Source organism: Macrotis lagotis, chromosome 5 (assembly GCF_037893015.1).
Source record: "Macrotis lagotis isolate mMagLag1 chromosome 5, bilby.v1.9.chrom.fasta, whole genome shotgun sequence".
NCBI lineage: Eukaryota > Metazoa > Chordata > Mammalia > Peramelemorphia > Peramelidae > Macrotis > Macrotis lagotis.
In genome coordinates, this window is record NC_133662.1 from 20628437 (window position 1) to 20651980 (window position 23544).

General features: G+C 42.1%; 1 protein-coding gene across 1 annotated transcript in view; it reads left to right on the forward strand.

The window, feature by feature from the left end:
- PTK7 (protein tyrosine kinase 7 (inactive)) overlaps positions 1-23544 on the forward strand; it is a 93021-nt gene that overhangs the window by 41690 nt on the left and 27787 nt on the right. Inside the window, exons 2-10 of the mRNA XM_074237002.1 lie at positions 9352-9645; positions 10181-10283; positions 11314-11504; positions 11687-11837; positions 17010-17158; positions 17420-17686; positions 22220-22353; positions 22738-22873; positions 23365-23484. Of these exons, the coding sequence (XP_074093103.1) occupies positions 9352-9645; positions 10181-10283; positions 11314-11504; positions 11687-11837; positions 17010-17158; positions 17420-17686; positions 22220-22353; positions 22738-22873; positions 23365-23484 (1545 nt within the window). The remainder of the gene's footprint in view (positions 1-9351; positions 9646-10180; positions 10284-11313; positions 11505-11686; positions 11838-17009; positions 17159-17419; positions 17687-22219; positions 22354-22737; positions 22874-23364; positions 23485-23544) is intronic.

Consider the following 23544-nt stretch of genomic DNA (forward strand, 5'->3'; position numbering starts at 1 on the left):
GAACATTGTCCACCCATGGGGGTGATGATCAACCTTGATGGACTTGTTCATTTCATCATTGCCACAATCAGGGACAATTTTTAGGGTATCTGCAATGGAGAATACCATCTGTATCCAAAGAAAGAATAGTGTAGTTTAAACAAAGACCAAAGACTATTACCTTTAATTTTATTTAATTTTTTTGAATTATAAAGATTTTATTTATTTTGAGTTTTAAAATTTTCCCCTAATCTTACTTCCCTCCCCCCACCCCCCACAGAAGGCAATTTGCCAATCTTTACATTGTTTCCATGGTATACATTGATCCAAATTGAATGTGATGAGAGAGAAATGATATCCCAAAGGAAGAAACATAAAGTATAAGAGATAGCAAGATCAGATAATATCAATTTTTTTCTAAATTAAACTATTACCTTTAAGTTTAAAAAAAATAGTGATCATATTATGTAATTTTGCTTTTGTTTTTTTCCTTAAGGATATGATTTCTCTCTCAACACATACATTTTGGATCAATGTATAGCAAGGAAACAATGTAAAGACTATCAGACTACCTTCAGTGAGGGGTGGGAGGAGGGAAGTGAGTTGGGAGGGGGGATTGTAAAATTCAAAAAACTATTAAAAAAAAATCAAGAATTCTGACTTGTAGCCATTGTTCTGCTATCAACTGGCCATATGATCCTGGGTAAATTGTCTTCCTTTTATGAATTTCAGAGTTATCTCATCTATAAAATGAAGTTTTGTTTTGGATTTACTTTGGATTAAATAGAGAATGTTTGAGAGAAGCAGGACCTTAATAGATAATTTAGGCCAAACCCTTCATTTTATGGTACTGAGCCTCAGGGAGAAAAAATAAATGATTTTCCCCAAGACTATGGGTGGAGAACCTTTTTTCTTCTGCCAAGGATCATTTGGTTATTTATAACATCATTGGCAGGCTATACACAACTACCAACTTAAAAATTAGCCTGTTGGGGGGGCAGAGCCAAGATGGTGACAAGAGCAGATCATGTCTTAGGCGCTCTCTCATAAATCTTAGAAACTAAGGACTGTAACTAAATTTTCAAGAGACAGAACCCACAGAGGGACCCAGTGAGGCAGTGCTCCTACTCAAGGTAACCTGGAAAAGAGCAGAAAGGCTCTGTTCCCTGGGGTTGGAGGGGCGCCCGCCAGAGGGGTAGCCCGCCAGAGGGGTGTCCCGCCAGAGTGAAAGAACTCCATCCTCCCTGGGGTAGCTCCAGGGTGCTGGGAGCCTTGGCTCACAGCAGGGGGGAGTCTCCTGACCTATGCCCCAGGGAACAGTGGGGGACCTCTGCCAGACGGAGCAGTGAAGTCCAGCCCTCAGGGCACACAGCAAGCAGCCTGGCCACCTTGCAGCCCAGATCCAGGAAACAGAGAAGCAGGCAGAGCCTGTAAGCAGGAGCCCCCAGGTCATGAGCCCATTGAACTTGGGGAGGGGAGTAAAGAGAGAGAGACTGTGGAGCTCTGTCCTCTGCCCCTGGAACAAGACTCTGGGGTGCTGACCACATTCAGATCCTGATCCCAGTCTAGGTCCCTCCATAGAACAGCAGGGCCCCCTCCACCTCAGCCCCATGGCAGAGGGGGGATACTTATGGTCATTCACAGACCAGGAGGGAGGACAGAGCCTCACACACTGAGACCCTTGTGGGAGTATCCCAAAAGCTCAGGAAGCACCCCAAAACCAGGCCCAGGCTGGGAAAATGAGCAAGCAGAGAAACAAGAGGAAGACCATTGAGAAATACATTATCTATGAACCCAAGAAGGATCAGTATGAAGATGAGGAAGCACAAGCTCCTGCATCTAAAGACTCCCAAGAAGAACAGAAATTGGGCTCAGGCTATGACAGAGCTCAAAAAAGACTTTGAAAATCAAACGAGGGAATTAGAAGAAAAACAGGGAAAAGAAATGAGAGAGATGCAGGAAAAACATGAGAATGAAGTCAGCAGCTTAGTCAAGGAAATCTAAAAAAATGCTGAAGAAAATAGCATGCTAAAAACCAGCTTAGGTCAAATGGATAAAACAGTTCAAAAAAGATATTGAGGAGAAGAAGGTTTTAAGAAGCAAAACTGTCCAGATGGAAAAAGAGATAAGAAAACTCTCTGAAGAAAACAAATCCTTCAGACAAAGAATAGAACTCAGGGAGATTGATGAATTTATGAGAAATCAGGACACAATACTTCAAAACCAAAAAAAAATGAAAAATTAGAAGAAAATGTGAAACATCTCTTTGAAAAAACAACTGATATGGAAAACATATTGAGGATAGATAATTTAAAAATTATTGAAATACCTGAAAGTCATGATCAGAAAAAGAGCCTTGACATTATTTTCAAAGAAATTACTACAGGAAAATTGCCCTGATATCCTAGAAGCAGAGGGCAAAATAGAAATGGAGAGAATCCACTGATCCCCCCAAGAAAGAGATCCCAAGAAACCAACCCCTAGGAATATTATAGCCAAGTTCCAGAACTTCCAAGTCAAAGAGAAAATATTACAAGCAGCCAGAAGGACACAATTCAAATATTGTGGAGCTGCAGTCAGGATCACACAGGACTTTGCAGCAACTACACTAAAAGCTTGTAGGGCTTGGAATTTAATATTCTGGAAGACAAAAGACCTTAGAATGCAACCAAAAATCAACTACCCAGCAAAACTGAATATCCTCTTCCAGGGAAAAAGATGGACTTTCAATGAACCAGGGGAATTTCAAATGTTCCTGTTGGAATGGCCAGAGTTGAACAGAAGGTTTGATCTTCAAATACAGGACTCAGGTGAAGCATGGAGATTGGAGGAGAGGGGGAAAATATGAGGGACTTAATGATGATGAACTGCATGTATTCCTGCTAGAAAAATGACACTGTTAATACTCATATGAACCTTCTCAGTTAATAGAGCAGGTAGAGGGAGCTTTATAGTTGAAGCACAGGAAAAAGCTGAATTAGAAGATAAAATATGGTGTAAAAATAGAGTCAATAGAAAAAAGGGAAATGTAATGGGAGAAAGAAAAAGGAGGGGGGGGAAATAGGCCAAGATATTTCATATAATAAGATTTTTCTTTATTACAATGAGCTATTGCAGTGATATGGAAGGGAGGAAGGCAAGGGGGAATGAGGGAACCTTCTCTCTCATCAGAAGTGGTTAGGAGAGGAAACAGCATATATACTCAATGGGGTATAGGCATCTCGAGTAAGAAGGAGAGAAGGGGGACAGGGGGAAGTGGGGGATGTGAGTGATGGAGGAAAAGATGGACCATGGTGGGAGAGTAGTCAGATATAACACATTTTCTTTTTTACTTCTTGCAAGAGGCTGGGATTGGATGGCCTGTCCAGGACCATAGGGCCAGGTGGGTACTGGGCCTAAGGGGTGGTAGGGAGGCTCAGGGCCTCTTGGCCTCAGGGCCAGGGATCTGTCTGCTGCCCTACAGCAGAGTCAGGGTGAAAGGAGAGAGAAAATATAGTACATGGTAGTGGAGAAATAAGAAAGGAGGGAGTTGCGATCAGCAATGGCAACGGTAGAAAAATATGGAAGTAACTTTTGCGATGGACTTATCATAAAGAATGTGATCCGCCCGTGACAGAGTTGTTGGTGTTGGAACAAAGACTGAAGCACATTTATTATTATTATTATTTTTTGGGGGGTGCAGGGCAAATGGGGCTGGGTGGCCTGCCTGAGGCTGCATAGCAGGGTGATCATTGGGTGTCTGAGACCAGATTTGGACCCGGGTGCTCCTGGCTCAAGGACTAATGCTCTGTCTGCCACCTAGCCACCCCTACTATTATATTTTATTTTGGGTCTTTTTTTCTTTCTTTTTTTTGGTTTTTGCCGGGCAGTGGGGTTGTGGTGGCTTGCATGTCACACAGCTGGGTGACTGTTGAGTGTATGGGGCCGGATATGGGCTCGGGTGCTCCTGGCTCCAGGGCTGGTGCTCTGTCCATTGCGCCACCTGGCCATACCTACAATTATTACTATTATTATTTTTTAATTTTAATTTTTTCTCTCCCCTTTACTTTATCACTCAAGCAAGTCTATATTTTTTGGGGGAGGGGTATTTTGTTTACTCTTAAACAAGAATAGTTTATTAATGTATAAAAAACATTTATACAAAATGAGAATAAATAAATATTGAAAAAATAAAATAAATAAAATTAGCCTGCTATATAATTTATCCCTAAAAAAAAAAACTCCTGGATTTATTGAATTTTGAGTCCTGCCTGCAGTTGCCATGTCCCTTCCAGCATGAGTGATTTTGAGGCCTGCGTGCTGTACATTTCCCACTCCTATCCAATACCCTACTACTAGTGACAATTGGAATTAGAACCCATGTCTTTTTTTTGTTATAACATGGGATTCTTCAGAATTCTTTTGGTTATGTCTTGGAACTTGTCTAATGGTGACATTCTATAAATGGGGAAGGGGAGGAATTGGGTCATACAGTGAGCAGTCAGAAATCCCGGAATAATTGAAAATGAGCCAAATGGAAGGGAAATTTTCTCAGTATTTTTCTCAGGAATCATAGAGCTTAGAGCTGGAAGAGACCTTAGAAAGCATTTAGTCTAATCTATTTCATATCTTGAATATAGAAACTGAGAGATCCAAAGAGCAAAATTGATTGTCCAAGATCACACACTAAGTAATAGGGCTGAGATTCAAACCCAGGTCTTCTGACTTCCAAAGTCCCATGTGCTTTATATTATTCCATCTATCAGTTTACATGATCCAAGCTTTAAAATATTTGATGCACAGGTCCACAGAAAATTCAGGACTCAGTCTATATGGGGGCTAACTTTCTGGTAAATTCTTCACTGTCATTTCTGAGGAACCTGGCTATGAAAGGGGGATTTGGAGGAATCATAGGATCATTAAGTCCAATTTCTTGTTTTAGAGATAAGGAAACTGAGACACAAAAAGATTAAATAACTTGGCCAGGGTTCATACAACTAGGAAGTTATCCAAGCAGGATTTCAAACCTACATAGTGTTGACTGTTTTCTCCCTCCCTCCTTTCTCTTTCTCTCTCTCTCCCCCCCCCCCCCACTTTCTCCTACCATCCTTCCTTCCTCCCTCCCTTCCTGCCTTTCCATTTGGGTCTCCTCTTGGCTGAGTTGGAGGTCTGGGCTTAATAAGGATGAAGACTGTGTCCTACTGCCCAGCACCCATTGTCAGCACCCACAGATTTGAAAGACTGTTCATTAATACCGTCCCAGGTCCTAGCGACTCTCTGTCTGTAGTGCACCCACATGGGCCCCAGGAACAAAGGCCCATGTGTTAACTCTTGCTTCCGTAACCATGCCACCTGCCCTGCCCTGCCCTCCACCTCCCTGCTGGAGTTGCCATTCAGCACACTCTTCTCTCTTTTCCTTTGTTCAAATGTCATGGGGAACACAGGACTTGGCCCTTCCCTGCTGGGGGCCCCTTCTCCAGGGTGGCACGCTGGACCCAGGCCAGAGTTGAGTGGTAGCAATGGAGTTGGGAATTGGAGATGAGGGGAGGATTCAGGTAGAAACATGGGCATTCTTGGCCCTTCTTTGCCTTTCCATTAAGAAGCCAACCTTGGCAGCAAACAGAAGGTTTCTTTGGTACAGTGGGTGGGAGACAGTCCTGGCAAGTCTCTGCTAGCAGCAAGGGCCCCAGATAACTCTGGCTATCTTGCCCTATTGTTTTAGGGTGGGATCTCTTGAGAGCTGACTGATTCTGGGGCAGTCACTGTCAGTTAAGTCTGGGTTAGATTTCCCCTTCATGGAAGTCTGATTTTTTTTTCTCTTTCCCACTCTGCCTAAGTCCTGATGTCTCAAGGTGATGTGAGGATGACCTCGAGTTCCCAAAGGTTGTGCCAATGAAGCATATCTTGCTAGACTGGAAAGTAATTTCCTGTACAAACCAATGATAGATTAGCCCCCCGGCCCCCAAAAAGTCAAAGTGTCAGTCACTAGCTGATGAATTTATAGAGCTGTAGCATCTCACAAAGACTGTCCACTAAGGTAAAGAAAAGATTATAATTTGTCAGAATCAATGGAAAGGAGAACCTATGCTGGTAAAATCATGGGCCCATGAAAGAAATAATTTATAAAATCAACAGATATATAAAATAAGGTCTTTAACCTTAAAATCATGTAATCTGAACTATTCATATTAATAACTCTTATTTATGTAAAAATCAACAAGATAATAGCACTATCAACTTGTTTTATATCCACTGGGCTTCTACTAGCAAGTCTGTGCCTAGTCAACCTCAGTTTTTTCAGCTGTAAAATGGAACTTAACATAGTATTTAACCTCCCAGGGTTGCAAGGATCAAATATTTGTAAAGTACTTAGAATATGCCTGTCCTAGAAGATATTTAACAAATCTTGTTCCTTTATCCTCCTTCTCTCCCTTCCCTCCTTCCTTCCTTCCTTCTCTCACTTACTCATTCTCTTAAGTTTTGCTGATGCTTTTTTTTTTTTTTAGGTTTTTGCTAGGCAATGGGGTTAAGTGTCTTGCTCAAGGCCACACAGCTAGGTAATTATTAAGTGTCTGAGGCTGGATTTGAACTCAGGTACTCCTGACTCCAGGGCTGGTGCTCTGTCCACTGCACCACCAAGCCACCCCCTTGCTGATGCTTTTTAAGAAAGCAATGAAAAAAACAGTCATCTAGATAGTTGGGGGTTTTTGGTGGTTATTTTAGCTTTTATAAGATATTCACTGAGAAGATACAGAAGCATGGAAATAGAAAACATGCCTCCAAATTAGGGGCACTTTCTCCCTTAAACCACCTTAGTCTTTGTGGAGAGCAAGTTCAAACTTAAAGCAATTTGCTACAAAGCTTTCGCCCCATCAAGTTCATTTGTGAAAGTAGCATAGCCAATAGAAAGAGTAGATCTCTTGCCATGAGCTTAGAGACCCCATGTTGACCCAGGTCACGTTCTCTTAACTTCATGCTAACTCTGAATGAGATCTCCTAGCTCTCTACCTCCTATTTAGAGGCCCAAACAGTTTGCTTCATCACTGGATAATTGGAAAGTTAAAAAAAAATTGAACATTTGTTTTTCCAATTTTGCTTTTCCGGCTTTGCATCAATTCATTTAAGACTTTTAATGTCTCTTTTTCTTCCTGTAGCAACCCTTCTAGAGAGATCTCCCCACTCCTAACTTGACACTTGCAGGTTGGGACCCCAGTGGAAAATTGGATGTGCTCATTGTGCATAGGCATACATGGAATCAAGGGCATATCACACCTGATACCAAAAGACTCCAAGTGGTCCCCTCTCTTGTGGTATATCTTCTAACCTAGGACTTAGATTGAACAGCTGAGTTCCTTAGACTTCTTATTTTTTTAATTTTTAATTTTTTTTAACAGCTTGAATCTAGGCTGCCAGAAATAATTTTGTCTTGAGTTCATAACTGGTTCTTTTCTGGTGCTAGGGGTCATACTTCTGAAGACCGTCTTTCCTTTCTATTTTCTTTTAAGGATACAGTATCTCCAGGTGATCAAATAACTCTTGCTATATGATGCCATGCCATTTGGGGGGAGAAGAAAGCAATCCCTAGACCCAGCCTTCCCCCATTGCTCCCCTTTATCCTCTCCAAAGAGAGTTCTTTCATAGCTGGCTCTTTTCTCTGCTTCCAGGAGCCCTGCTCCTTATAGTCTCAACTATTTCCACAACTATAAGCTTTGTTTCTAAAAGACCACCAAGGAAATCAGGGTTCTCAGGCCAGTCAAAGTGCCCTTAATTCCATCAAATTGACTCCAAAGGCCTTTACTCCTCCAAAGGGGTGAAAGTAAACTCTTATTTATTTATTTATTTGTTTACTTACTTGTTTGTTTATTTAATTTTTGCATTGATTTGAAACCTTAATATCTCATTGTTTGTGTTACCTCCCTCTTACCTTCTATGATTATATCAGCTGGCCTAGGACAGAAATATCCTGATCTATTTGTCCTACATGCATTTATTTTAACTGCATCCTAATACCCCATTATACTTGCTGTGTATTGTTAATCTTGTATATTGTTTTGCTTGATTAATCTTCCATAAAAATCATTTTATCATACTGGTGCTCTGAAACCTTTCTTTTTTTCCCCTTTTATTAAAGATTTTATTTGATTTTTACAATTTTTCCTCCAATCTTACTTCCCTCCCACCACCCCAGCCCCATGGAAAGCAATCTGTCAGTCTTTACTTTGTTTCCATGTTGTACATTGATCCAAATTGAGTGTGATGAGAGAAAAATCATATCCTTAAGGAAGAAACAAAATGTATAAGAGATAACAAGATCAGACAATAAGATATCTGTGGGGTTTTTTTCCCTAAATTTAAGGTAATAGTCCTTGGTCTTTGTCCAAACTCCACAGCTCTTTATCTGGATACAGATGGCACTCTCCATTGTAGACAGCCCCAAATTGTCCCTCACTGTTGCACTGATGGAATGAGCCAGTCCATCAAGGTTGACCATTGCCCCCATGTTGCTGTTAGGGTGTGCAATGCTTTTCTGGTTCTGCTCATCTCACTCAGCATCAGTTCATGCAAATTCCTCCAGACTTCCTTGAATTTCCATCCCTCCTGGTTTCTAATGGAACAATAGTGTTCCATGACATACATATACCAGTTTGCTAAGCCATTCCCCAATTGAAGGACATTTACTTGATTTCCAATTCTTTTCTGCAACCTTTCTTATAATCTTAATGCTTATTAGAATCTACACACTCTAGAATGTTTATAAGATCATTCACAGTCCTCCAGCCACAGTTCTACTCCAGTCATCCTGAACCATTTATTCATTGCCCCTCAAACAAGACTTATACTTCCTAGCCTTATACTTTTCAGACAATGCCTTATACTTTTTTCTTTCTAATGATTATCCTCTGCTTATCAAAATCCAATTCATAATTATAAGATTAAACTTAAATAAACATTTTTTTCCATGACCATCCTAGCCTTTGGAATCTTCCTTCTATCTTTAAATCTGGGATCCTGTGATCTTTCCTAACTCTGGCCTCCTGACAGCTTTTTTTCTTTACCACTCATCTGGCAACTGTCATGGTCTGCCTTTTGTTATTGCTTCACTATTGTGTGTGTGTGTGTGTGTGTGTATGTGTGTGTGTGTGTAAGTATACACAAATACAGTTTGCCAGACCAAGACTGTAAATTCCTTAAGGGCGAGAACTCTTATCATTCTTGGTCTTTAGTAGGTAATTTTTTTTTAATCACCCTCACACATACATTGAAGAGCTACAGTATGCTTAGGTCTCCACAACCCTGCTCTCCAGCATCATATGTCAGAATAAGGAAAGGAATCATGTGTTGGGAAGAGGGACAGTAACACCTTCTCTTTCCTTCTCCCATTTCCACCTCCAGCTACAGGGACAAGAGCCACCATCATCTTTACCAAAGAGCCTACCTCCCAGGATGCACTTCAGGGGCGCCGGGCACTGCTACGTTGTGAGGTGGAGTCTCCGGGCCATGTGCACGTGCGCTGGCTGCTCAATGGGGTACCCATTCAAGACTCAGAACGGCGTTTCACCAAAGGGAACAACCTGAGCTTTGCAGCTGTAGACCGACTTCAGGATGCAGGCGCCTTCCAGTGTGTGGCTCGGAATAATGTTACGGGTGAAGAAGCCTACAGCACCAATGCCTCCTTCAACATCAAATGTAAGTAAGCGAGTGAGTGATGGATGAGGTTTCCTCTAGTTGCCAACTCCCAGAAAATCCCTTGCCTCAGCCACAGGCTCAGGAGTGCTCAGACAACAAAGGACTCTGAACTGTTAAATTCTCCACTGCTGATAGATACAGTGCATATGAGTGTCAAATGGCCTCTTTGCTTTGCTGCAAAATATCTTTTTTTTTTAAGCTTCACCATTTCTTTTTCCCTGTCCTTGTCTGTTAAGTGACCTTCTTAACAGGAAGGGCAGTCATTGGGAGGAGCTTTTTAAGATCCAGACTTGAGTTGTGGGGGAACAGCTTTGCTTACCTCAGAATCTACACCTTTCCCATGCTTACCTCGCCTCTACCGAATTTTCTGCACATTTCTTGGCTAGAAATGTCTTAGGTTCTTTGACTTCTCTTCTTTGCTTTTCTCTAATTCCCCTTCTGCTGTCCATTCTCTCCTCCCTCTTCATCCCCCACCATGCACTATTTGAAGTCTTGATCTGGGCTTTCAGGTCATATTCTGGTCTCTGTACTCTAGGGATTGAGACTGGACCTGTCATCCTAAAGCATCCAGCCTCGCTGGCAGATGTTCAGCCCCAGACACTGGTTACTCTGCGTTGTCACATTGATGGACATCCCCGGTAAGGCTCGTGAAACTATGCTCTTACATTTTGGTCAAATTTGTACTTCTTGTATGAGAGAATGAGAGAAAGAGAGAGGGGAGGGGCGGCTAGGTGGTGTAGTGGATAAAGCACCCACCTTGGAGTCAGGAGTACCTGGGTTCAAATCCGGCCTCAGACACTTAATTACCTAGCTGTGTGGCCTTGGGCAAGTCACTTAACCCCATTTGCCTTGCAAAAACCTAAAAAAAAAAAAGAGAAGGGGGAGAGAAGAGGGTGTGAGCAAGTCAGTTGGGGGGTGGGGAGAGAAAAAAATGGAGAGAGAAGAAATGATAGAATGCTTGATGTAATTGAATCCAGGAGGAGCATTTTTTTTTTTTTTTTTTTTTTTTTTAGTTTTTGCAAGGCAATGGGGACAAGTAGCTCGCCCAAGGCCACACAGCTAGGTTATTGTTGTCTGAGGCCAGATTTGAACTCAAGTGCTCCTGACTCCAGGGCTGGTGCTCTATCCACTACACCACCTAGCCACCCCTTAGGAGCATGGTTTTTAATCCTGCTTCTGATAATTGGAATTCTTGTGAGACTGGGCTCACTTAACCTGAACCTCAGTTTCATCTGTAAAGTGGGAAAAATATTGCCTGTAATACTTCATGAGAATTGTTGGGATGGTCAGATTAAATGATATGCCCTGGTATGTAGAAAGCTTCCTAAATACCAATTATTATTGTTATTGTTATCATTTGGGGTAATAGTAGTAATTAATGAAGAAAAATCACAACTTGTTTTATCTTCTGGTCCTCCCCAAATTTTTGTGTCCTTTAATCCTTTCATTTAATATTGTTTAAAAGATTGCTTTCACCTGTCATTATACCTTCCTTTACTATATACTATCCATAGTGTTCATCACTGCCATTTTGGACTCTACTATTCTTTGCCACTCTAAGTAGAACAGACACTTTTGATTAGGAAGGTGCCCCCTTCATGATTCCATTGTCCAAGGTGGGGAGAATGGATTAACTGTTGCTAGTTTCTGACCATTTGTGCCCCACAGCCCAACATACCAGTGGTTTCGAGATAAGAATCCTCTCTCCGACAGTCAGGGCAACTACTCAGTCAGCAGCAAAGAGAGAAATCTGACCCTGCGTCGTGCCAGCCCTGACCACAGTGGTGTTTACAGCTGTTGTGCCCACAACTCCTTTGGCCACATCTGCAGCAACCAGAACATCACCCTAAGCATTGCTGGTATTCCTGGGGTCAATGGGGGTGGGTGGGCCAGAGATGACCAGCATGGCATCATAGAAGGGGTGACCTTTGGGGAGGGGAAGGAAGACTTCGGCTCAGCTGATAACCTCTCCCTTTGGGATATTGTCTCTATTCTCTTCCCATTGCCCCTTGATACCATTATTCTTTCCCTCTATCCCTAGATGAGAGCTTTGCACGTCCGTTGGTGGTACCCCAGGACCAGGTGGTGGGGAAGAATGAGGATGTTATGTTCCATTGCCAGTTCACGGCTCAGCCACCTCCCACCCTGGAGTGGTTCTTTGAGAATGACTCCCCCATCACTAACCGTAGTCGGTAAGCCTTCTCTATCCAATCAGTAGATGGTCCAGAACCCAGGGTCAAGGTAGGCTGGAGGACTTGCATCTTTCTTTCGTCATGCAGTGCTCACAGAAGCCCCAGTGTGCCCATGATGTCAATGAACAAGACTTGGCCAATGGGAGAAGCCCTAGCATGATAGGTCAACATCTGTGTATAGGAATAGGTACCCAGGGAGGTATTAGATAGCCCAGGGCCCTTAAAGAAGCCCATTCTTCTGCCTCATTTGGGATGGCTGGGTGGTACTTTAGATCCCAGATACTAATTGCATAATACCCCTTCTTTCCCAAGATGAGTTGTTTTGCTTCCTTCAGTCTGTAAAATGTACCTTCCTCCCAGGGCTATTGTAAGAATCAAGTGAAATAACCTTTATTTTTTTTTCTTTGTATGTTCTTTTTTTTCTATTTTTATTTTATTTTATTTTTTTAATTCTCATTTTGTACAAATTTTTTTTACATTAATAAAATATTCTTGTTTAAGAGTAAACAAAATACCCTTCCCCCCATGAATATAGACTTGCTTGGGTGATAAAGTAAAGAGGAGAGAAAAAGAAATTAAAATTAAAAAAAATAATAGTAATAATTGTAGGTATGGCCAGGTGGCGCAATGGATGAAGCACCAGCCCTGGAGCCATGAGCACCCGAGCCCACATCCAGCCCCGTAGACCCAACAATCACCCAGCTATGTGACATGCAAGCCACCCGATCGCCACTGCCCTGCATAAACCAAAAAGAAGGGGAAAAAAACACCCAAAATAAAATAAAATAGTAATCATAGTAAGGGTGGCTGGGTGGCAGACAGAGCATTGGCCCCTGAGCGCCAGGAGCACCCGGGTCCAAATCTGGCCTCAGACACCCAAAGATCACCCTGCTATGTGGCCCCAGGCAGGCCACCCAGCCCCATTTGCCCTGCGCCCTCCCCCAAATAATAATAGTAAAAAATGTGCTTCAGTCTTTGTTCCAACACCAACAACTCTGTCATGGGTGGATTGCATTCTTTATGGTAAGTCCATCGCAAAAGTTGCTTCCATATTTTTCCAACATTGCCATTGCTGATTGCAGCTGCCTCCTTTCTTATTTCTCCACTACCATGTACTATATTTTCTCTCTCCTTTCACTCTAACTCTGCTGTAGGGTCGCTGAGTGGTACAGCAGACAGATCCCTCATCCTGGGGCCAAGAAGCCCTGAGCCCCCATACTACCCCTTAGGCCCAGAATCCACCTGGCCCTATGGTCCTGGACAGGCCTTCCAATTCCAGCCCCTTGCAAGAAGTAAAAAAGAAAATGTGTTATATCTGACCACTCTCCCCCCATGGTCCATCCTCTCCTCCTTTATTCACATCTCCACCCCTTCCCCCTGCTCCCCCCTCCTTCTTATTCCAGATGCCTATATACCATTGAGTATATATGCTAGTCACCTCTGATGAGAGCAAAGGTTCCCTCATTCCCCCTTGCCTCCCCCCTTCCATATCATTGCAATAGCTCATTGTAATAAAAAAAAATCTTATTATATGAAATATCTTGGCCTGTTCCCCCTCTCCTTTTTCTTTCTCCCATTCCATTTCCCTTTTTTTCTATTGACTCCATTTTTACACCATATTTTATCTTCGAATTCAGCTTTCTCCTGTGCTTCAACTATAAAAGCTCCCTCTACCTGCTCTATTAACTGAGAAGGTTCATATGAGTTTTATCAGTGTCATTTTTCTATGCAGGAATACATGCAGTTCATCATCATTAAGTCCCTCATATTTTCCCCCTCTCCTCCAATCTCCATGCTTCACCTGAGTCCTTTATCTGAAGATCAAACCTTCTGTTCAGCTCTGACCATTCCAAAAGGAACCTTTGAAATTCCCCTGGTTCATTGAAAGTCCATCTTTTTCCCTGGAAGAGGACATTCAGCCTTGCTGGGTAGTTCATTCTTGGCTGCATTCTAAGCTCTTTTGCCTTCCGGTATATTATATTCCAAGCCCTCCGAGCTTCCAATGTAGTTGCTGCTAAGTCCTGTGTGATCCTGACTGCAGCTCCACGATATTTGAACTGTGTCCTTCTGGCTGCTTGTAATATTTTCTTTGACTTGGGAGTTCTGGAACTTGGCTATAATATTCCTGGGGGTTGGGTTTTGGTGATCTCTTTCTCGGGGGGATCGGTGGATTCTCTCCATTTCTATTTTGCCCTCTGTTTCTAGAATATCAGGGCAATTTTCCTGTAGTAATTCTTTGAAAATGATGTCAAGGCTCTTTTCCTGATCATGACTTTCAGGTATTCCAATAATTTTTAAATTATCTTTCCTAAGTCTGTTGTCCATATCAGTTGTTTTTTCAATGAGATATTTCACATTTTCTTCTAATTTTTCATCTTTTTGGTTTTGAAGTATTGATTCCTGATTTCTCGTAAATTCATCAATCTCCCTGAATTTTATTCCTTGTCTGAAGAATTTGTTCTCCTCAGAGAGTTTTCTTATCTCTTCTTCCATCTGGCCAATTTTGCTTTTTAAGGCATTCTTTTCCTCAATAACTTTTTGAACTGTTTTATCCATTTGACCTAAGCTGTTTTTTAGCATGCTATTTTCTTCAGCATTTTTAAGGATTTCCTTGACTAAGCTGCTGACATCATTTTCGTGTTTTTCCTGCATCTCTCTCCTTTCTTTTCCCAGTTTTTCTTCCAACTCCCTCATTTGATTTTCAAAGTCTTTTTTGAGCTCTGTCATAGCCTGAGCCCAATTTCTGGTTTTTTTGGAGTCTTTAGATGCAGGAGCTTGTGCTTCCTCATCTTCAGACTGAGTATTTTGATCCTTCTTGGCCTCATTTGCAAAATATTTCTCAATGGTCTTCCTCTTGTTTCTTTGCTTGCTCATTTTCCCAGCCTGGGCCTGGTTTTGGGGTGCTTCCTGAGCTTTTGGGACACTCCCACAAGGGTCTCAGTGTGTGAGGCTCTGTCCTCCCTCCTGGTCTGTGAATGACCATAAGTATTTCCCCTCTGCCATGGGGCTGAGGTGGGGGGGGGGGGGCCCTGCTGTTCTATGGGGGGGCCTAGACTGGGATCAGGATCTGAATGTAGTCAGAACCCCAGAGTCCTGTTCCAGGGGCAGAGGACAGAGCTCTGCAGTCTCTTTCACTCTTCTCCCTCAGCTCAATGGGCTCATGCCCTAGGGGCTTCTGTTTACCTGCTCCACATGCTTCTGTTTCTGGATCTGGGCTGAGGGAAGACCAAGCTACTTGCTGTGTGCCCTGAGGGCTGGGCTCCACGTGCTCACTCTGGCAGAGGTCCCCTGTTGTTCCCCCACTTTGTGCCCGGTGCTCCCTGGGGTGCAGCTCAGGAGACTCCCCTGCTGCTGTGAGCCGCGGCTCCCAGCTCCCTGGGGCTGCCTCCGGGAGGCTGAAGTTCTTTCGCTCTGCTGGGCCACCCCCTGGCAGGCCGCCCCTGCAACCCTGGGGAGCAGAGCCTTTCTGCTCTTTTCCAGGTTACCTTGAGTAGGAGAACTGCCTCAATGGGTCCCTTTGTGGGTTCTGTCTCTCAAAAGTTTAGTTAGAGTCCTTAGTTTCAAGTTTTATCACAGAGCACCTAAGACTGGATCACTTCTTGTCGCCATCTTGGCTCCTGAAATAACCTTTATAAAGCACTTGTGAACCTTTAAGCACTATATAAATATTGGTTATTATTAGATCTAATCTGAACCCATCTAGAAATGAGAAGGAACCTTTTCCCCTTCCCCCAAAATTCTTCCTACCCTCTTTCCCAGAGGGGAGTCCGTTTTTTAAAAATTTTATTTATTTAAGGCAATGGGGTAAAGTGGCTTGCCCAAGGTCGCATAGCTAGGCAATTATTAACTGTCCAAGGCCAGATTTGACCTCAGGTCCTCCTGACTCCAGGGTTGGTGTTCTATCCATTGCACATTTAACTGCCCCTTGAGGAGCTCTGTTCTAATCCAGACTCTCAAGAGTACAAAACTATCCCTAATTACTATTAGCACAATGGAAAGAAGCCTGAGCTTAAAAAGCCATTGAGTCAGAGCTGACAAGAACCTCACAGATCATGTCATTCAACCCTTCATTTTGCTGGTGAGGAAACTGAGCTTAAGTGACTTGTCTTCCAGAGCCTGGAATTCAAACACTGGTCCTTTAACTTTGATATCTTTAGAATACATTTCTAAGAAGCACTAAAGAATTCCCTTTTTCTTTAAGAAATAGACAAATTGGGGCAGCTAAATGGTACAGTGGATAGAGCACCACCAGCCTTGGAGTCAGGAGGACCTGAGTTCAAATCTTACCTCAAACACTTAATAATTACCTAGCTATGTGACCTTGGGCAAATCACTTATAACCCCATTGCCTTGCAAAAAAAAAAAAACAAAAAAGAAAAAAGAAAATAAAAGGACAAATCTACATCTTGATGGTATAAGTATGCTGAAAGCAATGACTCTGAGCTTGTTGGCCTCTAAAGATCTTTAAGCACCTTGGGATTCTGGTAGAAAGTAAATACTAGTGATTTGTAGAAATCAAGCTCATACTCCCACTTCAGCATCTGAGATGATAACCCACACTCCGAGAGTCTTTGAGATGGTTTCTTTTCACTTCAACCTCTTTGCTTACCAGCTGTGGAATCCTGAACAAATCAGATTGCATATTCTGAGTGTGTTTCTTCATTTGTAAGATGGAGATAATTCGTTGTTCATGGTCTACCTCACAGAATAGTCACAAGAAATATGGTTTATACATATTAAGACATAAGAGGTTAGCTCTTCTTTGAGAGCAAGGTTGGAGGTTTGGAGGAGGGAGGGGGAGGTGACTTACCTGAGAGCTTAGGTGGTATAGGTGTACCTGAATTCTTAGGGCCTCTCTAAAAGTTGACTGGAAATTTTTCCTTTCATGTTGTTTCATTCTTCATATCTGTATCAACCCAGTATCTAGCACAAAGCCTAGCACATAGGAGTTACTTAATAGGATATATTTGGATTGATTGATTGAAGCTGGGCAGCAAAGGAAGCAGGACCCTGGAGTGGTTTCTTGTCCTTGTGGAAGGTTGGTGAAGATGCTAGGGTACTTCTCCTCCCCAGTTATGAGAAGTATTCATGTCAGTCTCCCTCCCTTATTTATCTCCCTATCTCCCGTCTCCAAACCCTTCCCCACACTGATCTGTTATCTTCCTTCCCCAGGATTCCTCACCTCCGTCGGGCCACAGTGTTTTCCAATGGCTCTCTGCTACTGCCACAGGTCCGAACACGTTATGCTGGGGTATACCGCTGTGTAGGCCGTGGTCAGAGGGGCCCAGCTGTTGTGCTAGAGGCCACTCTTCACCTGGAAGGTCAGTGCAAGCCTGAGCCCATGGTTCTGAGACTGGATTGTTTGCCCACAAAATGGGGAAAAATGGGACTTTATGTTATGATCAGACATGAGATTCAAAGACAGGATTGGAAGATTGGAGGCAGGGAGCTAAGGGGAGTTAATGAGAGATTGTAGAGGTCAAAGGGGGCCTTGGAGCATTGGACTAGAAGGAAAATGGTAGGAAGTGAGTCATGGCTACCTTGATCCCCCACAAATGATAGAATTGTCTTCTTCCCCACAGAGATTGAAGATATGCCACCCTTCCAGCCTCGAGTGTTCACAGTGGGCAGAGAGGAGCAGGTAGCCTGCATTGCTCCCCATGGTGTACCAGAGCCCACCGTGTGGTGGGAACGGTCTGGAACACGGGTGCCCCACCATGGTGAGGTCTACCAAGAAGGCCATATGTTAGTCTTTGCCAATACAACTGAGAACGACGCTGGCACCTATACCTGCTTTGCAGCCAACCAGGCTGGCCAACGGCGTCAGGAGATCAACATCACTGTAGCCAGTGAGTGAACTTGGATGAAGGGGGTCCACTGCATGGGGAGGAGGGGTTTTTACCCCTCATGATCCCAAGACACTTGTTTAAAGAACTGACTTGGAAAATTGTTTGCATTAGGTCTGGACCTAGGATTTCATTAGCATAGAGAGCTCCCTTTGAAGTAACCCTCTACTATAGTAAAGTATTAACACTTCTGCAACCTTATAGTTTTTAGAACTGCCTGGAACACCAAGAGGTTAAGTGACTTATCCTTCTTAATCAGAGGCAGAACTTGAACCCAGGTTGTTTTTGAGGGTTAACTCTTAAACCAACCATTATATACTTGGATTTGACAAAATTTGACAGACAAATGGTTGGAAAAAAAAAAGGTACATTCATGACTGACTGAATCCAAAGAATGGTGACTGGTATTAATGCCTTCACTGAAGACATATTGGGGACATTCCTAATCATTTTGGCAGATGACAGGAAACTGGAGGGATATGGAACAACAACTAGAATCCATTGGATTTGGATAAGTGTTACAAAAGAAAGATGAAAAGATAGCATTTCATAAGGTTAAATTTAGAGTAAAAACAAAACCTTCCAATAACAGTGGCATTAATACAAGATGAAAGTGATGTGGTTAGACTGAAGTCCATAAAAGTAGATCATGAAGAGTTGCCTATTTTTTGAGTTAACCAAAAATTAACTCTCTAATGGAGTGAGGTAGGGGTGAGGATTAATGTTTTAATTTTTTCCATTTCTACTTAGAATAATTTGTGACTGTGGTCTGCAGATAAATTAAGGTTCTTTATTGAGAAAAATATTCATCATACTTTTGATTAATATCCTGATGTTATCTTTCTGCAAAACAGAATTTCTTTTTTTTTTTTTTTTTTGTGGTCATTGTGAAGGAGACAATACCAAAACAGAATTTTCCTCTTCCTTTTTAATTTGTAAAGCCCAAGTCTTCCTAAGGAAATGTTTTCAAAACTTCCCATAAAAGTTTTTTTTTAATAGTAGCTTTCTTAGCTACTCTTTTCAGCTATAAATCAACATTGATTAAGTAGACACTATTTTTAGTCTCTATATCTTGTTATTTAGAAGCTAGGTGGCACAGTAGATTGATCACTGGGCCAGGAATCATTAGGAAGACCTGAGTTCAGATCTAGCCTCAGACACTTATCTGTATGACCCTGGGCAAGTCATTTAACTTTGCCTAAGTTGTCTCATCTGTAAATTGAGCTGAAGAAGGAAATGGCAAACCATGCTAGTGTCTCTGCCAAGAAAATTCCAAGGGGAGTCACAAAGAATTGGATGTGACTGAAAAATGACTGATCTTATTACTATTTTAATTCAACCTTAAAACAAAATAAGATTTGATTGAAATCTGAGTTTCTTTTTTTTTTACTGTACTAATTTAATTGAAACAACCATAGCCAATTTTCCTAAAGCATCAAATCTGAATGTTATAATTTCTGATATTTACTCACATACTTGACTATGGTTGAATGTGATCAAATGAGGTAATAATTGTAAAGTAGTGCAATTCTTTACAAGTTTTGATATATAAACATAAATATTATGTTATTATTATATGGGACTTTGCTTTCTTCAGTTCTTTTTCTACCTTGAAAACCCAAGAAACTATAAACTCTTTCAAGGGATTGAAATATTGAGATGTAACTCTTACAGACTTAAAGAAAGGTGGTATGCTTTTCCCTTCCATTTCTGAAATTATATCATTATCATTATTTGAAGTGGAAATTCCTCAAGGAATTTAGAGCACTTCTACAAGGATCCATAGATGTTCCAAACCAGAGTCAAATAACCAACCAACATGTCAGTTGGACAATATTGATTAAACATCTATGTTCTAGGCTTACAAAAAAAAGCAAAAAACAATCCTTTCCCTTTAGGAGCTTCCATTTTAGTGGAACATATAACATATAACACCATGCTAACAACTCTATACAAACAAACTTGATATAGGATGAATTGATGGGTCATCTCAGGAGCGAGGCACTACTTACTAAGCTTTAGGATGACTAAGAAAGGCTTCTTGGAGAAGATGGGACTTAGAGGGAGTTAGGAGGTAGAGGTGAGGAGGAAGATCATTCCTGGTCTGGGCCACAGATGGTGAAAACATTCAAAGGTGGAAGTTGGAGTGTCTTATTCAGAGGAACACAAGTCCAGCATCCCTGGGTCACAACATGTATGGGGAGTATATGAAGGACTTGAAAGATAGAAAATGACTGGATGTTGAAGGATTTTAAAAGCCACACAGATTTTTATATTTGATCCTAGATGTAATAGGAGCCACTGTAGTTGAATGAATAGGGGAGTGAAAAAGTCAGATCTGCAGTGTAGGAACATCAGCTTGACAGCTGAATGGAAGTTGAACTGGTGTGAAGAGAGAGAGACCTGAGGCATTCAAAGGATTATTAAAATAGTTTGATCGGGAGATGATGAGGGCTGTGCCAGGTTGGTGGCAATGTCAGAGGAGAAAAGAAGGGATATACATATGATGTTACAGGGGCAGCTAGGTGGTGCAGTGGATAGAACACCGGCCCTGGAGTCAGAGGAGTACCTGAGTTCAAATCCGGCCCCAGACACTTAATAATTACCTAGCTGTGTGGCCTTGGGCAAGCCACTTAACCCCATTGCCTTGCAAAAACCTAAAAACAAACAAAGAAAAAAACAAAAACAAATGATGTTACAAAAGTAGAAGCAATAGGACTTAACAATTGGATATAGGGAAGTGAAAGAAGGTAATGTGTTAAGAATCACATCTAGTTTGGGAGGCTGGGCAACTAGAGGATGGTGGTATCAACAGTAATGGGGAGATTAATAATAAAGGGAAGAGTTTGGTGGGGAGAGGGGTGAGATAGAGTTCAGTTTTGGATATATTGAATGTAAAGTATCTATGAGATATCCAGTTCAGGTTGTCTAATAAATAGGCAGTAGAAAATATGTAACTAGAGGCTGGTAGAGAGGTTAGGACCAAACGAGATAAGTTGAGAATCCTCTTCTTAGAGATGATAATGGAAATCAGGGAAGCTGATGAGATCAAGTGAAATCATATAGAGGGAGAAGAGAAGGCTGAGGACAGTTTTGGGGCACCCCTCATAGTTAGCAGTCATAACTTGGATATGAAGATCCAGCAAGAGAGATAAGGAAGAAGCTGTCAAGACAGGTACAAGCCTTAACCATGGGAGAATAGATTCATGAAATTCTAGAAAAAAGGAGAGAATGATTGACACTATCAGGAGTGATCAGGAAGGATGAGAATGAGGAGAGGGCTACTGAATTTGGCAAATTAGACATCCCTGATAACTTAGGAGAGAGCAATTTCTATTGAATAATGAGGTTGGAAACCAGACTTCCAGGTATTAAGGGAGTGCAAGGAAGGGAGAGGAGAATATAGTCAAGAAAGGTAAAGGGATGGGATGAATCAGGTGTCTACTCCCACATGTCCTAGCTCTTTCCTACTCCATTCTAGCCTGTGCATTTTTTGCCAGATTTGATAGAGAGAAAGGAGAAAGGATGGTTTTTATGGACATTTCCAACTCTCACCTCCTAAGAATCTATTAAATAGATTTTTCTAAGTACTGCTTCACTTGTCACTACTCTTCTCTAGATGCTTTAGTGGCTCCCTGTTGTCTGTAATATATAAAGTTAAGCTTCCTTGTCTTGGTATGCAAAGCTTTTCATAATCTGACTTCAGTTTACCTTTTCAACATTATCTTACTTCCCCTTGATAGATAGTCAGATAGATAGATAGTCAGTCAGCCAAACTATATTATTCCATGTTTCTTGTGCTTTCCTGCCCTTGTACATTTGAATGTACCAGTGCTTACAGCTGAAATGCTATCTCCCTATTTATGTCTTTTGAACTCTGACCCTTCAATCCTTTGAGAGCTACCTCAGTTGTCCTTTTAAATTCTCCTGTGCCTTCATTTCCTTGTTTGTAACATAGAAAGGTTGAACTTAGAATCTGGCTACTAAGAATCTTTATTTCTACATTTATGACATCTTCCATAAGCCTTTCCAGATCCACTCAAATCAAAATGACCTCTCTTACTTTTGAAGTAGTGATAATAGTAATAATTTTTGTTTGTTTGTTTGTCCAGAACTGTGTTGAGCTCTATGGAATGTACAATGGAAATTTTTGACAGAACCTCTAGAGAGATTAATACATAGTCTGTGCTTGTCAAATCTTTACAGTCCAATTGGGGAGGCCTCTGTATATGAAATAATATGTTTAAAATACATTGCAAGGGGCAGCTAGGTGGCGCAGCAGATAGAGCACCGGCCCTGGAGTCAGGAGTACCTGACTTCAAATCTTGCCTCAGACACTTAATAATTACCTAGCTGTGTGGCCTTGGGCAAGCCACTTAACCCCATTTGCCTCACAAAAACCTTAAAAAAAAAAAAAAGGATTATAAAATACATTGCAAGATAGTGCCTAAATGTCAGCAATCCCTCTAGTACTAGAGAGGTTTGGGCTCTTTATCCTTCATTATCCCAGTAACCTCCTTCCATCTTCCCATACAGCACTACCCAGGTGGCTGAAAAAGCCCCAGGACAGCCAGCTAGAAGAAGGCAAGCCGGGTTACCTGCACTGTCTGAGCCAAGCCACACCTAAACCCACTGTTGTCTGGTACCGGAACCAGATGCTCATCTCTGAGGTGAGAGTGAGTAGGTTTCAAGGTAGGTGGGTAGGGAAATATCCTTTTGCTAATTCCCTTGCTTATCTCTAGAAAGCCATTTGTCATAGACTTTTCCTAGTCCTTCCTGGCCTTTCCCCTTAGAGAACTTAAAGTATAATTGCCTTCTCTGTAGCATTCCCCACCACCACCACCCCAGGAAAGATTCCTTCTTCCCTCTGAAAACTGGAGTCCCTGGATTGGAGAGGGTTAGGGATGACTAGAGTATCATTCCATACCCTTACTCCCTCTTGCCTTCTGCCCCTGGCCTTTGAAGTCTAAAGCTTGCAATAGATTCTGCCTCTCCCTTGGGAACTAGAAGTGGAAGAATGAATTGAGGTCTTTGTGGGATGGGTTGTGTCACAGGACTCAAGGTTCGAGATTTCAGAGAATGGGACTCTTCGCATCAACAATGTAGAGGTTTATGATGGAAATCTGTATCGATGTGTCAGCAGTACCCCTGCTGGCAGCATTGAGGCCCAGGCTCGAGTCCAAGTCTTAGGTGAGTGAGGTTTGGTTGTTGGTTGTCTTGTGGATAAACCAGTGATTTGGGGGGTGGGGTGGGGATGAGGGTTGTAAAATCCAGACCTGAGTGAGACAGCATGTAGAATCCCTTCTATAATGTCCCTAACAAGAGACTGTCTTGCCTCTACCTAGTAAAGGTTTCTATCATGGGAGAACTCTCTGTCCTCTAAAATGACCCTTTCCACTTTGAACAACTCCAATTATTAGAAAATTTTTCCTTTTATCAAGCTTTAATTTGCCTATCTATAAACTTCCACCCACAGCTCCTACTTCTGTCTTCTGGAAACAGGTCTGTCCCACCCCAATAAATCATCTCTTCCCAGGCTAAATATCCCCAGTTTCTACATCTGCTGTTCATATATTCAGAACACCCCCTCCTCAAAAAAAAATAGCAGTATGTTGGTTGTACAGGGACCTGTGTACCTAAACTGACTGTCCTCATCCAACCCTCCTTTCCTTCATGGACAGAGAAACTGAAGTTCACGCCACCTCCCCAACCTCAGCAGTGCATGGAGTTTGACAAAGAAGCTACAGTATCATGCTCGGCCACAGGTCGGGAGAAGCCTACAATTCGATGGATGAGGGCAGGTGAGTGCCCTGCTGCTTATTATATGCCCAGGGTATTATATATCCTCACGTTATCATTAA